This window comes from Peromyscus eremicus, chromosome 5 (genome assembly GCF_949786415.1).
Source record: "Peromyscus eremicus chromosome 5, PerEre_H2_v1, whole genome shotgun sequence".
Classification (NCBI taxonomy): domain Eukaryota; kingdom Metazoa; phylum Chordata; class Mammalia; order Rodentia; family Cricetidae; genus Peromyscus; species Peromyscus eremicus.
Window position 1 is genome coordinate 4,287,676 of NC_081420.1, and position 22,498 is coordinate 4,310,173.

Consider the following 22,498-nt stretch of genomic DNA (forward strand, 5'->3'; position numbering starts at 1 on the left):
CTTCATGCACTAAAACCATCAAATCCTCACAGCAGTGTAGACAAGGCACAGAAGGCTATGGTATGCAAGGGGCCAGGCAGTGTGGTGGAGGGTCCACCTCCTCACCACTGCTCTGTGTTTTACTGAAATGTCCTCTTCAAGCCCATGATGCATTGGCCAAAACTTCGAGCTGCAGCTTCATGAGCCTCTGCCTCTGACTTAGGTTGGCTATTACACCAACTGCTTGGGCAGTCCCAGCTTTGCTCGCCTCTAGGGAGGATCCACAGGGTCTTAGAGAATGGCTGTGCTGCAGTGGGAAACCTGGAACTGCTCTGTTGTGGTTGGTGGTCGGCTTCCAGACTGCCTTTCCTCACCAGCATGAGTCCACTTTTTTTTTTTCTGCAGAGATTTTAGTCTAGATTCTTTAGGTTCTAAACAACTCACCTGCAAGTTGCCATAAAGGTCAACACACTCTTTCCCTTTCTGATGCTAGAGTGGTCGTTCCTAATAGTGAGCCATATGCCTCTGTGCAGTCCTGGCCGTCCTGGAACTCAGAGATCCACCTGCCTCTGCCTCCCAAGTTCTAGGATTAAAGGCGTGTGCCCTGCAAGAAAAAATAACTTTGTATTTTTTACTTTGGATGATTACATGTTCATCAAGAAAATTAATACATTATTTGTTCATAGATAAAAACTTAAGTGAAATTATATACTCACAGAGTAATAATTACATGTTAGTGATAATATGCAAATAAAACAAATCTCTTATTAATAGGAATTACAAAATTTTACTTATTGATTATATAAATAAAAGCAAATTCCCAAATACAAAATGTTGAGAAATATCATATATTTTTTCCTTAAGATTACTAGTTAATGTTCATATATAGTTAGGTACTATATATGAAGGATTTAAGCATAATAAAATAAATTTGCTTTAGGGTTGAAGTGAAGTAGTTTATGACGACAATATGATAAATAGGAAATTAAAAATGAGGACCACTTGAAAATTAGTAACTGGTCTTTCTATGCCTCCTTACCCATCTGTGAAAGCTATGAGTTTGTGAGAGGTAAGCTGTTAAGGATCTTAGAGGGTACTGTGGGTCCCAGGTGAACTAACACTTGCCCTCGTGTCATGAGGCACATCAGCTCTTTAAAGAGCTTAAAGAGAACAGCCAGGGTTACATAGTGAGACTCAAAAATACAAGATAAAGAATTTAGGGACAAAATTGATGACATGTCTTTTTTGTCTGAGGACATAGTTGGGATTTACCCTCCCCTGCCTTTCTTTTTCTTTCAAGGCACATTTTGGGCACTTGTACCACTTCTTATTCTTCTCCTGGCCCTCCAAAAAAAAAAAAAAGAAAAAGAAAAAGTGTGTAAAGGTCTTTATCATGGAGTATGAGAGTAGGTGGTAAACATCACACTGGCTATAACGTATACTTTGGAACCTCTCTAACTAGTTTTACATTCCAGGTTGTCTACTTGTAAGCTCCTTAACATTTGGTGCATATCACTCCCCATCCTCAGTCAGATGGTGGAGATAAAATAAGCATCTCTACTTTATAGTGCTATACAGAATGACTTAGATAAGAGAGTTAGTGCATGCTAGCAAATGTTAGCTACTTTGTTACCATTTTGTTCTGTATAAATGTTTTCAATTTAATTTTCTTGAGTTTTACTTTACAGCAAAGTGATAGGGACACTGAAGAGAGCATATGTGATCTTTATTTTTTCTATTTTTATTTTTATTTTTTTTCCGTCTTGACGAGTCTGAAAACTCTGTCTGTTACATTAAAATTAACCATGACCAAACAACAAAATCAGCACCAAGGATAATCTCCAACTAATTAAAAGAACTGATTTATAATTACATTGAATATAAACTTTATTAGTAATTATTTACTAATTGTAAGTAATAATATTTTGGAACATTTCAAATATAAAGTATATTCTCTAACGTTTTTGTGTTTTTATACTAATGACATGATTTATTATTTCAGAATGATGATATTGAAACAGATATTAACAAATTAAAACCACAGCAAGTGCCAGGACGAACAATAGAAGAACTAAAAATGTATGAACACCTCTTTCCTGAGCTTGTTGATGATTTTCAGGTATAAATAAAAAGTTAATTTTTTCTCCTTTATGCACGTAAATACCATTTTTCATTTCTGGAAAAAAAATGGCATTCGTCTTGCTTTACTGGATGATATGGGACCGTTATATTGACATTTTGAGCTGAGTTGATGACCTGTAAGAAGAGAGAGCATTGGGCTAGTTTTTACATTTTATAATCACTTCGGTTTATCACTTTGACTTGCTTTTTAAAATTTTGTCTTATATTCTTAAAATGGCATTATAAAAGCACACCATAGTCTTCCTTGTGTTAGTAGTGCTGAGGAGTTGTGCAGCTCTACCCTTCCCTTGGTAGTTCCTGTATAACACAGCAGCAGTCAGGACAGAGCGGGAAGCCTGCCGCCCCGACATTGCAGTTTGTTATTATTAGCATTTCTTATTCTCATTTACTGCAACAGAGTAATTCAGCTTGGGTTATACAGCACACCATGTTGACTGAATTGTTGGCAGTTAGTAGATGTAGTTTTTTGTTCTTTCTGTTTTGACTGTGCTGGGTTCTTAAGTCTGATTTTAAAGTGTCTAAGTTTGGCTGGGCATGGTGGCATGCACCTTTAATCTCAGCACCAGGAAAACAGAGCCAAGTAGATCTCAGTGACTTCAGAGGCCAGCTTGGTTTACACAGTGAACTCAAGGCCAGAAAGTATGTGTTTGGGCTAGCTAACCTCTAAGACGAGTAGCTTTTGCTATAAATGTTGTTGCTCTCCAAATCCCATATCCTTAATTACAGTTGATTAAAGACAGATTACAGTGAGTTTATAAATGAGAAATATTTGCCAGTTTTTCTTTTGTCTTTGGGAGTAAACTTAGGAGCCTTGGAGTACAGTGAAAGATAACCTCTTGTCTCCTCACTCCTTGTCCTTCTTGTAGGTTTGAAGCTCATTGGAACTTTGAAACTGAGAGTAGAGGAGGTCAGGAGTCAGGGAGAAAGGAGTTGGGGTGAGCGGGGGAGGTCAACTGGGAAGCAGTGAGGGAAGGAGAGGGAGCTAGGAAGAGCATTTGGGGAAGAATATAGAGTGGGTAAGTTTTTCTTCCATTTAGCCTAGAACAGCTATTGCGTTACTCTTTTTTAATGTATTTGGTTTCACTTGAACCATTTGAAGATGAATACTTTCTAAATCAAAGCAGTCAAGTAATGTTATAGTGGTTTTGGGTAGGAATTGATTAGCATATAATGACTTAACCTATTTTCCTATAGTTATATGCATATAGGGATATATAATGCTATACAAGTATAGCTTTGGTGTGGGAGTACAGTAGAGTAATTTTATAATTTTTATAATGGGTGTCAGGTTAGGATTTAGATCAGGGGGTCTCAACCTATGGGTTGCAACTTCTTCGGGGGTCGAATGACCCTTTCACAGTGGTTGCATATCAGATATCCTGCATATCAGGTATTTACATTACAGTTCCTAACAGTAGAAAATTACAGTTAGGAAGTAGCAAGGAAATAATGTTATGGTTGGGGTCACCACAACATGAGCAACTGTATTAAAGGGTCACAGGATTAGGAAGGTTGAGAACCACTGATTTAGATTTTCCAAGCCACTTCTCCTTTCCAAATTGTGATAAACATCTGTATTTAGATTCCTATGTCCTAATCTTAGTTTACCACCTAGCTAGGCTTGATGGGCTCCTGTACAGCCTCTTATGATGTAACAATGTAAACGGGTGGCCAGCTTGTTCTTGGTTATTTCTTGAGCATGTTTGGTTCAAATTTGAGTTTGAGTTAAATGTGGCAAGTAAAGACATAACTATCTGAGAGTCAGAGCTCCTGAACTATGCTACTTCAGGTAAGTAAGGCAATATGCACTTATTAGTGTGTTGTGTATTTTGCCATTAAGTTATAGGTTGTTAATTATTTTAGTCCTATATGTTAGGGAAATAGCACTTTGTTTTTATTTACATAACTGGATTTATTGCCAAGAGTTGTTCTTGTACTTGATTGTCTTTCTCATTTTAAGTTTCAGAGTTTGAAATATATGCCTGAATAGTAAGAAGAAATATTTAATGATATATTATTGAGGATTATAAAAGTTTATTGATTCTCTTAATAGTGTTTGAAAGAATCTTATTCAACCATCATTGAATCAATTCCTGGCATATCATATGACATTAAGAATATGTGAAATTAGTTGCTTTCAGTATTAACCATTGAAATCTATGACAGCTAGATGTGTCTGCATCCTGACGAATATCCACTTTGTTCCCAGATGTGTAAACCTTGCTTATTCAGTTGCTGGGTGGAAGTGCAATGAATGTCATTTGAAGGCAGGGCAGAAGAGGATTGAACTCCGGTTTTCTTGCCCGCTAAGCAGGCATTCTGTTGTTGCGCTGTCTCCTAGCCTTTGTTTGTTTGTTTAGTTAACGTGTATGAGTGTTTTGCCTGCTTGTTTGTTATGTGCACCGTATGCATGTCTGGAGCCCATGGAGAGCAGAAAAAGATGTTAGGTTTCTGAAGGAGCATGGGAAACAAATATGATCTTACTTTGATTAGCATATTTTAATACTGACAGATAACAGATTAAACTTATTTTTTTTTAAACAGGACTATGAATTAATCTCTAAAGAACCCAAACCTTTTGTGTTTGAGGGGAAAGTTCGAGGCCCTATTGTTGTTCCTACAGCTGGAGAGGAAGCATCTGGGAATTCAGGTAGTGTAAAGAAAGGAGGTGTAATGAAGGAGAAAGTGTCTCCTAAGGGAGAAGAAGCCAAGGACGAAGTCAAAGGCAGTGACAGGACACTGCCACAGCAGCTGGGTGGTCAGAACAGAACTGCTTCTTCAGTTCACACATTCAGCAGTGACATTGTGAAGGCTTTAGACCGAATCACATTGCAGAATGTTCCTTCACAAGTAGCCCCAGGCTTGACTGCAGGAGTAAGGAAGGACTGTGGTCTCCCTCTCACTGTCCTCTCATGCACGAAAGCATGTCCACATGTGGCAACGTGTGGAAGTACTCTGTTTGAAGGGCGGACAGTACAGCTTGGGAAACTGTGCTGTACTGGAGTTGAAACTGAGGAGGACGACGACAGTGGGTCCAACTCATCAGCAGAGCAGCCCGCCTCTGTCGATGGCCCCGATGGACCAACACTCCACGACTCAGACCTCTACATTGAGATTGTGAAAAATACCAAGTCTGTTCCAGAATATTCAGAGGTGGCTTATCCTGATTATTTTGGTCACATTCCACCTCCATTCAAAGAGCCTATTTTAGAAAGGCCTTATGGTGTACAGAGGTGAGTTGCAGACTTCTTCCTCCTCCTAAGTAAGAGCATTGTCAAAATGTAAGGCATACTTAAAAATTCTATTTGGGGTCTCTAGGAAAATATTAGTGTGAATTAAAGGTACACTGATAGGATGCTTTGGTTGGTTTGAAATTGTCCCTGTTGATAGTTGTGTCTGGAGAATGATCTATGATTGCTATACTTTGGATTTTGAGTAAGTAAGTTCATTAGGTGTATAGCAAGAACAAACACATAGCAAGTAGCAGAAAGATAATAGAACATCAAATCAGGCACTTAGAAATCCAACAGAAATGGCCAGAGAAGCCCTGTTGAAACAGTGAGCTGTAGGACCAGTTTAGAGTCCCAGGTAGTGTCCTCCTTCTGGTGACTGCAGGCATTTTATAGTCTGGGGTAAATAGTAGTGACCTGTTGGAAATATTCCCCTATAGCTGTTCTCAGGTGTGCAGTTTTTACTACTCCTGAGCTGTTTGCTAGTTTCCTTTCTTCTTGTCACAGGGCCAGGGTATCAGCCTGCTCCAGGACAGGGCATCTCTGAGGAAACTTGAGATAAACATGCTTGAGTCTGAGACAAGGGGGCTACTTACCTTCTTTCTCTGTCAGTTCTCAACAAGTGCAAAGAGCACGTAAGATAGGCTTAGTTTATTTTGTAAGCGTATTACTTATTTAAATGAAAGAATAATAGGAACCTGATACAATGTAGAAATTTGGTTTAGATTGCACGTAAGAATTTGAAAGATTATTTAATGATGTTTGAATAGATACTATCTTAGCAGTATTTAGTAATTTTTTTATTCATACTTGGTTTAGACATGATTTTAAAATAGGCTATAGATGAAGCAATAAGGATGCATTATTTTGTTTGAAAATGTAGCTGGAAATAAAGAGTGTGAGAATTTGGTATTCATAAAGGCACCAAGTGAAGTGATTTTCAGTGTGCCAAAAAAATAAAACATAGAAATTGTTGCTAGCACCAGCCAGTGCATTCTCAGCACATAAAAAAAAAACCTGTGTAAAATCTGTTTAGTGTGTCTGAACTGTTTTTGGTGATTTTAAAAAAATGATATCTCATCACTTTTTGATACACTCTTATTGCAAGTATGACATACGCTGAAAAGGAGGCCTTGCTGTCTGCCTCTGAGCATCCTAGAGTACAAGTGTCTTTAGCCACAGCTGTGCATTTTACCTGTAGCATCTAGTACCACTTAATGCTTCACTTGACAACTGAGTGATTTTCCTCCTCTAGTGACAGAATTGAGTGATTGTGACAGAAATCCTGTGGCTTTCAAAGCCTAAAATATGCACTGTCCTTTCCTTTATAGGAAATATTTGCTGACCCTATAGCTAGGTAGTCTTAAGGCTTTAAAGTTTTACATTCATGTCAGAAAAGTCAGATGTGGTTATCCACCAGCTGTTTATAAAGCTCCCAGAAATGCTCACTTCCTGAAGTGCACTGAAGATGTTGGCTTCAGTGTGCTCATGTCAGCTGCCTCCTCTCTGTCAACCTGTTTAGAGCAAGTGATAGATGTTCTGTGGGTCGTTTGCCATTGTCGTTCCCTGTCGGAATCTAGTAACATTACAAAGGAAAGATATCAAATTAATTAATGCTTTGTCACTTTCAGAAAAAAAAAGCAACCTATTCCTTTAAAATTACTTAGTAAGTTAGGCATGATGACACATGCCTTTGTGGTCCCAGCCACTTGGGAGGCTGAGCCAGGCTAGCTGTGGCAGCATAGTTAAACCCATACTTAAAAAATTATCCTGTGAAATGCTTTAGTGTTATTTGGAGTTCTCTTGTATTGTTACAGCCTTTGTAGTGTGTAATTACTGATTCTAATTTTTTTAAAAATAAAATTCAGTATAGAATAAATAAATTCTGTTGAAAAGTCTCTGACCCAATTGCAAAAGAAAAAGTCTAAGATTCATTTGGATATGTACTCAATGTAGATGATAAAGTAACAGTAAAATCATAAATGGTATATTTATCGTTTCATTTTATCAGGCAATGCAAAACTCATATCAGGCTATGAGTTCTCAGGCAGTCTGCTTCCTTCTTCCTGTGAGGCCTTACTGTCCTCTCCCGCTGTTCCTCCCGGTCTCTTCCTCAAGCTCTGGGGACATTGTGGAAAAGGAGGCAGAAATAATGTGAGGTCAGAGGGTAGGAAGCAGGACTTCCAGATGTCATCTGGGCAAGACACAGCTCAGCTATTTGCTACTGATAGATTTAGAGAGTGGAGACAACATCTTGGTTAAACTAACTGGGTCACAAAACAAAACTGTAACTTAATCTTTGAAACTAAGTGTGATGGCAAATATCGTCAACCTGATAGGGTCTAGAATCTCTTAGGAGAGGCTGAGGAAATGGTTCAGTGGTTAAAGTACTTGCCATGGAAATTCAAGAACTGGAGTTGAGATCTCTAGTACCCACATAACTGCTGAGTGGTGTGGTGGCCTGCTCATAATTCCAGTACTCAGAAGGAGACAGGAGATCCCTAGAGCAAGCTAGGCTAGCTAGACTATCTGTATTGGTAAGCTCTCATTGAATAAGGTGGGGAGAACATCAAGGAAGATTCCCAGTGTTAGCCCTGAGACTCTTCATATACCCAGATGCATGTGCATGGGCATTTGCCTATATGGGTACGTCCATGTATAGAAACACAAGTGTGCATTCACCCTCCAGCCACATCCCTCACCTCCAAAAAATAAAATATAGAAAACCACCGAGGAGATAGCCTGCTCTGGAGGGAGTATCTCAGTTTGGTTAGCTTTTGGGTTTGTCTGTGAGACATGTTTACATTAAGTTAGCCTCTGGGAATATCTGTGAGAGATTAGATAACTGTGGTGAGAAGACTCACCCTTCCAAGGCCTGGGGCTGAATGGAGAGAGCTGAGCAGCAGCTTTCACCTGCTTCCTGCCTGCAGGTGTAGGGTTCAGCCTGTCCTCACTTCTGCTGCTCTGCTTTTTCTGTCCTGATGGACAGTAACCCCTGAACTGTAAACCACGATAAGCCCTTCCCTCCTCAAACTGCCTTATTCCAGCAACAGGAAGAGTAACTAACAGACTGCTCCTTTTCCTTATAGACTATTTTGTATGCATTGAGTTATTTTTCTATAGAATAAATTGAAAAGTAAATTGTGTTTAACTGTTGAGTAGATAAAGAAATTTTTACCTTATACTTTTTTCATGTTTTAGTTTCTTTTTATGTTAAGTGTCACACCTTTTAATATTTTCTTCATAGTGCCTGAGTCTTCATTTAGGATGAGTTCTATGCATATTTAGAGCTTAAGGTTATATTGTTGTCACAGCTTTCCATCACTGTGGTAGTTGTCCATGATCAACCACCAATACAGAGAAAAGGCGGATTCTGGCATGTGTTCAGAGGTCTGAGTGCGGTTGGTTGACTGTGCTGTGGGGCCTATGAAAAGGCAGAACAAAGTGGCAGGGAGTGCAGATAAAACATACTATTCACCTCATGGTAGCAGGGAAGGAGAGCTGGAAGGGGTGGAGAGGAATGGGTGGGGTTCTTGGTATCCTCTTCAGGTGTTTCCCCCAGTGACCTGACTTCCTTCCACAAGGCCCTCCCCGCAGAGGTTCTTCAGCCTCTGAACGGCAGCCCAGTTGGTGACCAGCCTTTAACTACGGTCTTTGGGAGGCACTTCAGGACTAATGGTGTTGTTAACTTTCTTTAAGTACGGAAAAGCATCTTTGTGTAGGGGGTGGTTTCAAATTTTCTAGGTTCAAGAGTCTTCAGTTTGGGTTCAGTGTATTCTTGACATTTTATTGGAACCATTTTGGCAAACTTTCTCACACTGCTTTTCATAGATCTATAACCACAGTTTTAATTTCTATTGTTTGTCTTTAGCTGACGTGAACAAAGTTAGAAGTTAAATAAATCTACATAGTGGACTTCTTCCTTAAGCACTCATTATAGGGACTGGAAAGATGGGTCAGTGGTTAGAACACACGCTACTCTTGCAAAGGCCCAATTTCAGTTCCCAGCACCAACGGTGGTTTACAGATACTAGTACCTCTAGCTCCAGGGGGATTTGATACATTTGGTTCGTACACACACACAATTTAAAAATAAAAATAAATCTTAAAATTGATTTGAGAGATGGCTTTGCATTAATGCCATCAGTCCTTGGTGGCCAGTTAGCCTGGAGTCAGCATCTGCCCTGAGGTCTGAATTCCTGTCCCAGCTGTGCCTTGGTTCCTCCTGGCGCTTCCCTCCTTCCCAGTTTTCTTCTCCCCACACAGGAAGGGGATTCTGACTGGGTGGCTGGGTGGCTGGCCCCTGGCGTCCTCCTCTCCTCCTTTTCTTGTACCTCACTCTCTTCCCTAGATTTCTCCTCCTAGTTACTCTCTCTGCCTGCCAGCCCTGCCTCCCTATTGGCTGCGCAGCTCTTTATTAGACCATTCAGGTGTTTTAGACAGGCAAAGCAACACAGCTTCACAGAGTTAAACAAATGCCACATAAAAGAATGCAACACATTTTTACATCATAAATGAATGTAACATATCTTAAACTAATATTCCATAATGTAACTGCTAGTTGGATTCTTGGGCTAAATTCCTAGCTAGATGAGTTTTAAAACCTTGCAGGGTGTCTTAACTCTCTGGTTCTGACCTATCCAAATATACACACAGAATTACTTGTCTAATGGTTAGTCCATAGGCTTTCTGTACAGAGAGGCCTAATAGATATTCTAGGCTAGCTTCCCTCCCACCCTCTGCCTTTACAAGGTTTTACCATGGCTGTCTTTTATGTGGTTAGTTTTTAAAGCTCAAGCTTTGATATATATACTGACTTTTATTTTTTTGTGTGTTAATTTTTTGTATACAAGTAAAGGAACGATTATTTTTATTTTACACAATTATTATTTTATACCCTTTCACTCCAAACTTACTTTGAATTTTTGTCGTTTGTCTTTTATGATTTCAGGACAAAAATTGCCCAAGATATTGAGAGGCTGATTCACCAGAATGATATCATAGACCGGGTGGTGTATGACTTAGACAACCCTAAGTGAGTCTGATCTCTAAAACCTTTTATTAAGTTTTAGTTTTTATAATAAAATATTAGTATTATTTTAGAAAGATAAAATAATTATCTTTTTATCATATCTTCCCCATATTTTATTGTTGCTGTTTTCATCCTTTAACAGGTAGGTATATGATGATCATGATAAATCTTGTTCATTTTTTTAAGTTGAAAGATAGCATAAGCCTTTGTTTTTAGGTGAAATTTAAAGGATATATGCTAATACCATGGTTTTGGAAAAATGAAAGTACCTCTACTTATAAGTGGGATTTTCACAAGAAATGCTGTCGTTTAACTACTGTAGCATTGGACCAGTCACTGGAGTTCCCACCCTGGCCTTGTGGCTTGGCAAGCCAGCCATTTGCTACCTTTGAGTTATCACTGATAGTGTGTGTCAGGATTTAACTGTGGTAAATAAATAAAAATTGTAACTACTCAAATAAGAAATTCAGTCAGTCTCTCCTCTCCTTACTGTATTAACTACTTTGAGGAAATTTGACATTTTCCCTATCATGATTGGAGGAGACAAACTTTTAATGATTATTGGTAGATATGAGTAAAAGCTCTATCAAAGGTGGGACTGAATCTGGAATATTCTTTGTTGTTGTTTATGGAAGAGTCTTCCACTGTAGCTTAAGCTGACATGGAACTCACTGTGTAGCCCAGGCTGACCTCCAACTTAAAATACTTCTGGTTCAGGAGGCATGTGTCACCGTTCCTGACTTTCAAATCTTCTTACACAAGGAAAGAGTAACAGACCTTATTAAGCATGTAGTTATTTCATTGTTCATGCTTCCATGTTAGATGTGGAACCCCGAGTATGGGCATGTCCAGCTTGTTCCTAACAGATGTGACTATGGACAGAAATGCTGAGCTTCTAGGAGTTTCCTAGTCCTTGTTTTAGATGAGACTCTTCAGAGGAGCAGAGTCAGGCAGACAACGAAAGTGCCTGGTGTATGGGTGCTCAACCATATGATAGGTAAAGCCCCTATCTATCCATGTTAACTAAAAGCAGAAACTGCATAGTTTGTTAGAATTATGGCTGCTTACCAGGCAGTTTTAAAAATAAATCTTTTTCCCTATGTAATAATAAGTATTTTAGAAATGACATTTATTCAGCAAGGCAAAGTCCTTATTATGGGTACAAATGTAGGAACAAGTCTCTTGTAATTATAATTTGAGTATAAATGGAAGTCACATTTTTTTCTTTGTTGTATTTGCTATATTCTTTGCTTTAAAAGGAAGGAGGGAAGCAGTGTGTATTTTTGATCTGTCCTCTAGTTTTAGTCTTTGCTTATCTGTTTAAGTGTGATATATTTTAATATATTTATTTTAAAATATTTATTTAGCTATGCCACTCCAGAAGAAGGAGATATTTTGAAGTTTAACTCAAAATTTGAATCTGGGAATCTGCGCAAAGTAATTCAAATTAGAAAGTAAGCCATTTAAACATCCTCATTTTGTGTGCACACAGACACTCCCGGCTTGCCATCAGTTGTCTTTGTCTTGTGTTGTAGAAGCGAGTATGACCTTATTCTGAACTCGGACATAAACAGTAACCATTATCACCAGTGGTTCTACTTCGAAGTCAGTGGGATGCGGCCCGGTGTTGCGTACAGGTTCAACATCATCAACTGTGAGAAGTCCAACAGCCAGTTTAATTATGGTGAGGCTCTTGCTCTCTCCTGTGAGGGGCATGCAGGCAGTTACCTGTAGGACCAGAAATCAGCATGGAGGCACCACCTTAGATATACTCAGTGTCTCTGGTTTCCAGACCTCAGCCATTTACCATGCACAGTTTGAAATAGCTTAAACTCTGGTTGGCTGGTCAAAAGAGCTACCCTCATGTAGACATCCCTTTAAGCTGCGGTAGCTGTTGTTGATCTCATCCAAATGGAACGCAATTACAGATATCGTCAGGGGTTTCTTCTTTACTTAGCCTGTTAATATGCTGCATAGGTTTGATTTTAGGATATTAAACCAGCCTTTTTTCATTTATAGAATGAGTCATTGAATTGCTAATGTTTTGTTAAAAATTTTTGCATTTTAAGCTGAGCCCAGTGCTGCATGTCTGTCATTGCCTGTAAGCCCAGTCCTACCTAAGAACGAAAATGTGGGGCAGGATGGGTGAGGGGCATTTACATTTTAGGCTAGGGTGCAGTTCAGTGATGGCTCAGTCCACAAAGTTCTGGATTCTGTCCTCAGCTCCACAAGAGAAAAAACAAAAAATATTTTTACACTTGTGCATAGGAAGCTGTACTTCCCTCTACCCAGCTCCCCTCACCGTATCCACTTTGGGTATCAGGGTAATACTGACTTGGTACAACATGGCACGTCTTCCTTCCATGTTCTCAAAGTCCTTGTGTAGAACTGGTGTTCATTCTGCAAGGCATGATGGAATTTTCTAGTGAAACCATCTGAGCTTTAGAATTTTCTTTTGTTGGCTGTCTTGTAAACTGGAATCATTTCCTTAGCAGTTGAGGACTGTTGGTGCTCTGCTACATGGAGCCTGAGCTGCAGTAGCCTCTGCTTTTCCTAGTGGGTCCATTTCTTCCCAGGTGACAGTGGCTCACTGTTCCTGTGTGTCGCTGTTTCTCTGTTTGCAAGGTCTGTGCTGATAACCTCCATTTCATTTTCTGTAATGGTAGCTGTGTCTTGGCCCTTCTTTGTTGAGATCTTGCTTAGCTACCCACACAGAACTCACATTTTGCTTACCTTGTATCCACTGAATACCTGCTACTGGACATGTTTCTGTTCTTGATCAGTTTCTGTCCATCACAGAATGAATTCTTACTGCACAGTTTATTGACAGTGTTGAGGAAGAGTATTTTGTTTATTGCCTTCCTTGCTGCTGCTCTCTGAATAATTTTCTTTTCTTTTTAAAATAGATCTCTAGTGTTTGGAAGGAGAAATCTGAAGGGTAGAGTGTCACTTAAGGCTGATGTGTTCAGTGAAATCTAAGGATAATCACATAAACTTAATATTTGCATGTAAAAGTCAAAACTTCACATTTCAAATCTAACAATAGCAAGTTTTTTATATAATATGTACACACATACACACACACACACACACACACACACACACACACTAACATACAAAACATCCCTTTATAACAGATTGAGGAGAAATATGTTACAAAATGATAGTGGTCTCAATCATTAGTTCGGGAGATCAGAAAACTTTCAACAAGAGGCATGAGAGACACTGCATTCCGTGCCTCCAGTCACTTCCCTTAATTGTTAGAGCATCTGGAGATGATGCTCTTGAAAGAGACAGTTCTGGAAATGAAAGCTTTTGAGAGCAGAAGTGGTTATTGCCAGTTGTCCTTTATGTGGAAGTAGGAAATGGTGTACTCCAGAATTACTCACTTGTATGAGATAAAAGCTTTGTCATTTTTCTAATGAAATAATAGGATGATTAATAGTGTAATATCTGACATGGTTATAAATACTTTTTAAAGATGTGAAGTCTTATTTAATTTTCAGATAGTCTTGTAAAAGTAAATGGGTATATTTTGACTAAAACATCAATAGTTACATTGGTTTGCATGGCTGGTGATAGGAATATTCCTGATGTATTCTAGGATACTACTACATCTTTAGTGTTATACACTAAAATCACACAATCACTGAATGTGACGTTTGTATCTATCCAAGTACTAGACAAATTGGTTTAGCCTCTGAGATCAGATGGGACTGGATGGGGTCATGATGGTGTGCCCATCACCAGAATGTGACCTTGTTGTGTGATATTTTGTTTGTGTTCTGACAAATAAAGCTTGCCTGGAGATCAGAGGGTGGAGCTAGCCACTAGTTAACCATAGAGGACAGGCAGTGGTGGCACATACCTTTAATCCCTGCACTTGGGAGGAGGAAGCAGGAAGATCAGGAGTTCAAGTCTACCCTGGGCTACATGAGATTAAACCAGTCTAAAAGAGAAACATCTGGGCAGTGGTGGTGCATGCCTTTGATCCCAGCACTTGGGAGGTGTAGACAGGAATATAAGGTGGGTGGAAACAGGATCTCCATTCAGTCTGAGGATTCAGAGAGGTAAGAAGTTCCTAGTGGTTGCTGCTCTGCCCTCTGAGTGGCTGTTCAGTTTTGTACAGTGTTGATATGTAACATTTTCCTGTGTCTGTGACATTTAGATTGCCATTGGTAGTGCAGAGTTGTGAACAGAAACTGCAGTGTATACACGTTTTTGTGCTTGGGCTGTTCTTTTTATGTATTTAAAATATTTTATTTTTATATAAAATACACAGCTGCTGGCTTATTCATTTCCTTTAGAAGTTTTCCTTAATTTTGACCTTTACCTCCCTGTAAATTAGTACTTTTCTTATTTCCTTAATTTGTTTTTATAGACGATCAGAACATTTTAAATTTCCTCTTTATTACAACTTAATTTTGAATCCCTCCCTGATTTTAATATTTGTCTTTTTTGTTTTCTATTTTTTGTTTTGTTTTGTTTGTATTTTCAAAACAGAGTTTCTCCGCATAGCCATGGCTGTCTTGGAACTCCTGTGTAGCCGAGACTGGCTCACACTCACAGAGCTCCTCCTGCCCCTGCCTCCTGAGCGCTGGGGTTAAAGGTGTGCGCTTTTTTCCCCTCTTTGTGGGGGAGCTTGGGCATTTTGTCTAGAGGATGCTGAGAGACGGGCACTTGGAAGTGGACTCAGTAGGTAGAGGTGTTCTCTAGCAGGGCTCCCCGGGGTGGGGAGTCTGGTCATTGCTTTCATTTCTCTAGTCCCCAACTATTAGGTAGTTTTCTCACAAATGATCCTAAAGCAGTTTTACAATATATTTCTGAGAGTACTTTGTGTTGCTAAATTTGAGAATCTGTGTCACTATCTCCACACCCTGCTTATCTGTTACTTGAAATAGATTTTCTTAACTTGCCACTAGGTGGCAGTTTTACATTTAATACTTTAGTTTTAGTTTAGTTTAAACTAAATAGTTTAGCTTTAGTTTCAAGCTTCTGTTTGACTCTCTCCCTGCATCAAACTCTCAAGTTCAAGAGGGTTCTAACTACCTTCTTGTGAACAGGCAACACTACACAGCTGGAGATCTACTCCCCATGCCCTGGAGTTTGGCCGGGGGTTATCTGCTAACAAGTGGTTCAGACTAACAGTGTCCCTGTGACCTTCCCTTCTGCTGCTGTTTAGGCTGCATGTTGTTTAGTTGTGTTACTAATACTTTCCCTGCTGTCTCAACGTGTGTGTGAATTCTTTGAGATAGGAACAGAGACTGTTCTGTACATTAACACCATGGCTCATATTAGATGTTAAGTAAGTGTTTGTTAATTGGTGCAGAGAATGTGAGGACTGTGGTGATCATGCTGGTAGCCTAGAATGAGCATGCACAAGATACTTATCAAAGACCCTAGTGTAGTTTAAGATCCTTGACTTTTTGTGTATGTTATGTGAGTATATGTGTTTGTATTATGTATGTATATGTGTGTGTATGGTGTGGGTGTGTTGTGTGAGTATATTTGTGTATATGATGTGTGTGTTGTGTGTATATATGATGTGTGTGTGTCTGTGTGTCTGTGTATGAGTGCAGGTGCATGCATGCTATGACTTGAATACTGAGGTCAGAGGACAACTTTAGGTGTCCATCTTTGTCTTCCATTTTGTTTGAGTCAGGATCTCTCTTGTTTATAGCTGTGTACAGTGGACCACCTAGCCCAAGAGCTTCCAGAAATCCTCCTCTTTTCTTCTTCCCATCTCCTGGTAGGGATGTGCTGGGATTAAAAATTTTAGGCTTCTGCATCTGGCTTTTGTGAGGATTCTGTGGGTCCAAGCTCAGGGCCTCAGGCTTGTAAGGCAAGCACTTTATCCACCAAGTCATCTCCATGGCTGCCGACTCTTTCTAAAAATTTTATTTTGAAATAACTTCAAGTGTAAGGAGAGTTGCACAGTTTGTCAAGATGCTGACCCTCTGAAGCGGTGCTCCATCACGATTGGATTACTTTGTATCTGTGTTCTACAGATCATGGCTTTTTATGTGTCACTGTAGCTTTACTGTTAAGATCATGAAATTATCATTAACACATGAAATACCTTCTAGTCCTTGGTTCCCCATTTAATTTAGACTTTCTTTTTAAATCAATAAAAAGGTTTAGCTCAAAGCCACATTTTCTGTCTTTCAATTCTTTCATACACTCAAGTGATCTGTGTTGAAGTCTGCCACCAATGGCGTGTTTATTCTCCTTGTTTCCTGGAGTCTATTCTTCATTGCTCTGTGCATAAATCATAAACATTGCTGGACTTTCACTGTGAAGTGTGACTCTTACAGAAAAGAGATGGCTCAGTGAGTAGAGATGCTTTCTGAGCAAGCCTGACCTGTGGTCTATCCTGGAGAACCAGCTCCTGACAGTTGCCTTCAGACTTCCACATGCACACACGCCTCTCTGTCTCTCTGTCTCTCTGTCTGTCTGTCTGTCTGGCTCCTGTTTCTGGACTTACAGGTAACAGATTGCTCAAGCTAAGAGTCTGGGTAGTATCTAGCTCGGTATTATTTGTTGAATTTATTCCTCTGTTGGTGAGAGAATACGGAAAGATTGATTCCAGCGGCTTCCTCAAGTCTTTAGTGTAATACCTGATGTGGCACCAGCTGTTGAGTCCCCGTGAGATGCCTTAGGGTTATCCCTTCTCTACAGCTGTCAGTCCCTGTGAGATGCCTTAGGATTATCCCTTCTCTACTTTAAACTGCTTTGTCTTCATCCGTTAGTGTCCCCTTTATGCCTGTGAGTGAGGGCATGTGGTTGTTGGAGCCAGAAACACCTCACCTCCCTTCATGTTTGTAGTTTTTACTGACTCTGGCCTTTATTGGGTTTTATTAAAGGCCAGTGCCATGGGATGTTACCATGGCAACTTAATATTTTGCCGTCTTATATTCTGATGACAAAATGGACAGTTTGTTAATATTTTTTCATGCAAATAAAAAGGTTTATCCTTTTGACTAATGAATAAATAAGTTACTAGAAATACAACCTTTCTGTAGTATGTTGAGTAGATTATAGCTGATAGAATCCAAGTTAACCTCATTAGATTGATTCTTGGTGTTGCAGCCTATTTTTCTTTCCAAGTATATTCAGTCAGAACTTCTAAATATTGTTTTCTTTTTTATCAGAATGAATAGTATATTTTAAAAAGTAATATCAGAATACATTCTTTAAAAAAGACATTAGAGCATTTTAGATAAGTCTAAAGTGCCCCTTAACTTCAACCTGAACCTTTTTCTACTTCCTGTAGTTAGCTGTTATGATGAGTTTTATGTGTCTGAGGGAGGGTGAAACTTGAGATTTAAATGGCTCACTGAGATGCAGTGGCTCAGTGAGGGTCAGGAAATTAGACATGACTTATGTCTATCAGTGACACTGCTGAGTTTTCACATATCAAGAGCCTCAGTACATTTCCCTTAAAAGGAAATGTCAGCACTGTGGGCAGGTAACAGTCACAGAGTACTCACCTTGTGCAGGTTTTGGTATATTTCAACACAGGCTACTTACTAAGAGGTAGTGGAGCAGACAGTGCTTAGCAGTCTCTCAAAAGGCGTGCATCTGTTGTGTGGCAGAGCTGGAATTGAAGCCCTGGTGGCAGGTTGTGTACTTGTAACTACTGTGTTGTTCAACTATAGAAGATCAGCCTAATACTGGACCTGTCACTTGTAACCCTAGAAGCCTGGAGGCAGCCACATGTCTTTTGTAGACTCTGTCATTTGTTACTGCCAGCACACAATGCGGTCTGTGTAAGAATTCAGGAAATATGCTACCTAAGCTCTCTTTGAGGAGATGTCAAGATATAGAACTAAGAGTGGACACAAGATGTCCAGTAGCATTCTTTTAAAGGAGAGGATATGGGAGATGTGAAACTGGTCTTGGTCTGATGGCTTAATTGTTACTTTGATAGAACCTTGGAAAAATAACAGCTAATCTAGACCATAAAAGGATGAGGAATGCCAGATTAAGAAGAAATCATCTGAACCAGGAAAAATAAGAAGTTAAAGTGGAAACAAGTATTTGATAAATAGTAGAAAGGAAGTGGGTTGAAGGGGCTGAGGTGGGTGCTCTCAGAAATCAGTCACAGCTTAGTGCTATGTGTTCCTCCAGTGACAGAACACTTGGGATGGAATGATTTCACCAAGCTAAACAAGGTAAATGCAAACAAAATAAAGCAGAAGTGGTAACATTAATGTCAGAGAAATTTAATGGTTTAAAAAAAATAACAGAATAGCTGAGAGACAGGTGCAGTTTACAAGCTGCAGTCCCTGAGATGCCACAACCTTTATTCAGTGAAGTTGTTATGGAGACCTACAGAAACAACAGCTATTATTGAAATAGAATCTGACACAGCAAGAAGCTACAACAAGCAAGAATGTAAAGATTATGAACAGTGTAGCCAAACTTGGCTTTGGATTTTTGGGGGTCCCACGTTGAGGAGTATTTAGGATGTACTCCAGCAGTTTAGGAGTAAAGTTGAAGAAAGAGAAAGACATTGGATGTGAGAAATGATGGAGCTCCTGCAGGGTCCAGCAAAAATAAGAATATAGCTGATGAAGTACTCTAGAAAGTAGGCCATCCCTACCAAAACCTGAAGTTAAAGAGCAGGATAAGGCTCAGAATAAAGTGGAGCAGCATCTTAGACATGTAAGAGATTGTTAGGGGCTTGAGAGGAAAAAAGCCTGTCTTCTTCCGTCAAAAAGATGAAATAAAGACAAAAATGGTAAACTAAAAATGTTGGGCTGCAAATGTGAGACAAACATGTTTCATATAGGTTGTACTTTTTGGCAAAGATGTAAAGGAAACCTTTGAACTGGACCCTGGAAGCATCTTGGGGGCACTTACCTTGGCTTTCCAGTGAGCTGCACTGACAGAATCTTAGCTAGGAAGTGCAGCTGCTTTTCAGTCCTTACTGTCTGCTTGAAGAGGCACAGGAGGTTCCCTTGGTGTTCATGAAACAGTAAAGAAGCTTACATTCTATCACTGGAAAACTTACTGATATAAGAAGGTATCTGCAGATTTTATTGTGATTTAAACTATTGTTAGAAATCAACAAGGAAATGATTAAGGTAAAAAAAAAATATATCCAGCTTTTGGAAATCATGTAATAGTCTTAAGTATCTTTTTAAAAAAGAAAAAATTTGAAACTGATGTTAGAAATTATTTAGAACAATCTGTCAAGTATGATAGCTACCAGCCATATGAAGCTATTAGAATTAAATATTTAAAAATTTGAGTTCTTCTGTAGAACTATACTCATTGCTACCTGTATGTGGTGTGTGTGTGTGTATAGTGTGTGTGGTGTGTATGTGTAGTGTGTGTGTGTGCACACATGTGCACGAGTGGGTGGGTGCGTATGTATAGTGTGTGTGGTGTGTATGTATGTGTGGTGTGTATGTGTGTGTGTGGTATGTGGGTGTGTGTGGGGGTGGTGGTGGTGGTGGTGGTGGTGGTGGTGTGTGTGTGGTATGGGTGAGTGCAGAGGTTACCCTGCCCTATTATTCTCTGCTTTCTTCCCTTGAGACAGGATTCTCACTGAACCTGGAGCTGTGCTAGCCAACAGTAAGTCCCAGGGATGCCCTCTGTGTCCATTCAGTGCTGGAGTCACAGGCACACATATAGATAGCCAGACCCAACTTTTTACGTGTTCTGGGGATTTGAACTCAGGTTCTCATGCTTGTGTAAAGGTTCTCCTTCCCACTGAGCCATCACACACACCACACACACACCACACACACCACACACACACACACACACACACACACACACACACACACACACACACCATGCACACATACAGGTCTACTTTTTTCTAAACATTGTACTTCTATGTTTTGCTTTAGTTTGCTCTAAATATTTCAACATTTGTTTTTATTAATTCTCTTCCTTCCCTTTGATTTACTTCCTTCTCCAGTTTTTTACATTGGATACTTACTTTCAGTGATTTCTTATTTCAAAGAATACTTCAGTTTACAAGTTAATACTGGTTTAGTTACACTCCCCAAGTCTGGGTCAGCTAGTCTATTGCTAAAATGAAATGTATTATATAAAGGGGCTTTTATTAAGCATTAGCAATGAGTATAGTTCTACAGAAGAACTCAAATTTTTAAATATTTAATTCTAATAGCCTCATATGGCTGGTAGTTATCATGCTTGACAGATTGTTCTAAATAATTTCTAACATCAGTTTCAAATTTTTTCTTTTTTAAAAAGATATTTAAGACTGTTACATGATTTCCAAAAGCTGATACATTTTTTTTTTACCTTAATCATTTTCTTGTTGATTTCTTGTATAAAAGTTCTCCTTCCCACTGAGCCATCTAACCAGTCCCCCAAAGTAGATTTAAAAGTTTTTAATTGTATGTATTTGGGTGTCTTGCCTACATGTATGTATGTGCACAACATGCATGTCAGGTACTGCTGGTTGGAAGAAGGTGCTGGATCTCTTGGAACTGGAGTTACAGACAGTTGTGAGCTGCCATGTGGGTGCTGGGAATCAAACCCGGGTCCTCGAGAAGAGCAGTCAGTTCTCTCAGCTGCTGAGCCGTCTCTCCAGCGTCCCAAAGTAGAAATTTAAACAGGCTGTAAACTACTGAGAAGTTGAAAGCTAAGCATAGTGGTGCATTTCTACATCTCAGCTCCTGGGAAGTGGAAAGTAGAAGAATCAGAAGTTCAAGGCCAGCTTCAGCTATGTAGTGAATTTAAACCAGCTTGGGATCCTGCTTTAGGAAACCAACCAACCAAACAAACAAACAAGAGAGAAAAGAACACATTAGGTTTTTAACCCTGTAAAATAAATCATACTTTTGTTTATTTTAGCAAATGATGGAAATAACCAAATGGGTTCAAACTTACTCTTCTGAGCCTCATGTGATCTCTGTACTTACTTTTGAAAGAGCCAATTACGGAGACTGGAGAGGTGGCCCCATGGTTAAGAGTGCATGCTGCAGAAGACTGCAGTTGGATCATCACCATCTGTGCCAAGTGGCTTACAACTGACTGTGACTTCAGCTCCAGGGAACCCTACACCTCTGCCTCTGACGCTCACCTGCACTCAAATGCACATAAACATAATTTTAAAAAACAATAAACCTAAGAAAAGAAGAAACTTAAGAATTAGGTGCAGGATTCTAAATAATAGCCAATTTAACAAGTTAATGCTAAAGGAACAGTAGTTTCTCAGAACTAAGATAGTTCACAGTGAGAAGTCTCCAGCATACAATGTGCCCATCAGTGGTGTGAGAGGGAGCCACATCATGCTGTCGACGGGTACTGAAAGACCCTAAGTAAAATGATTCTGAATTTTAAGTGCAGTCATAGTCCTTGTGAAATTATTCAAGTTAGAGAGTTAATAGTGCTTACCATCTAGGGCCGGTGACTGGGAGGGAATAGTGACTGTTTTTATATATCTAAAATCAGCAGTGTCTGGCACATAGACATTATTCACTATCTCTTGTATTATGCATGATAGAATTGATTTGAGAAATTTCGCCAATATTGGACTGATCAGTATATAACATTTTGATTAAAATTATGAGAAAACAGTTGTTTATTCTTAGCAGTATATTCACCATCAATGTTTGAGGTTGTGATTTTCTGAAAGGCAACGAAAATAGAAATTAACAGTAACTTCCATATGAGGAGCTAGGTGGATAAGGAGCACACAATAGGGTTACTCACCTCAGAGATCCAGGAGGCAGCATAGCAGCTGTGGGATGGTGTGTGTGTTAGGCAACAAACAGCTTTGAAAGAGCCAGTTAGAAAGGAAAAGAAAAAAACTTTATAAAATGCAAATATATTTAATGAAATATTCCTACACCAGGAAAATCATTACATACTGAAAGTAGAATTTAAAGTCAAACTAGATCTCAGTAAAAGCTGTCAGTATTTCTAAAATTAACACATGAATTTAATTCAATTCCAGTTAAAAAGTCTACTGTGTTAGGGAATGAAATAAGATGATTTTATGGTTTTTATTTGGAGGGAAGGGGGAGGGAAGGTCTCACTGTGTTGACTATGCTAGCCTGGAATGCAGATATCCACATGTCTCTGTCTCTCCAGCGCTGGAATTAAAGGAGTGCATCACTATGCCTGG

The 22,498-nt window shown here is 39.3% G+C and overlaps 1 protein-coding gene across 8 annotated transcripts in view; it reads left to right on the forward strand.

Moving 5' to 3' along the window:
* Positions 1-22,498, forward strand: part of Agtpbp1 (ATP/GTP binding carboxypeptidase 1) — a 161,390-nt gene that overhangs the window by 66,993 nt on the left and 71,899 nt on the right. For all 8 annotated transcript variants that reach the window (XR_009379236.1, XM_059262789.1, XM_059262787.1 and 5 more), the window contains 5 exons: positions 1,982-2,098; positions 4,666-5,354; positions 10,303-10,386; positions 11,751-11,837; positions 11,919-12,067. Coding sequence is in view for 7 of the 8 variants with exons in the window: in XM_059262789.1 (XP_059118772.1) it covers positions 1,982-2,098; positions 4,666-5,354; positions 10,303-10,386; positions 11,751-11,837; positions 11,919-12,067 (1,126 nt within the window). In the remaining variant the exon portion in view is untranslated. The remainder of the gene's footprint in view (positions 1-1,981; positions 2,099-4,665; positions 5,355-10,302; positions 10,387-11,750; positions 11,838-11,918; positions 12,068-22,498) is intronic.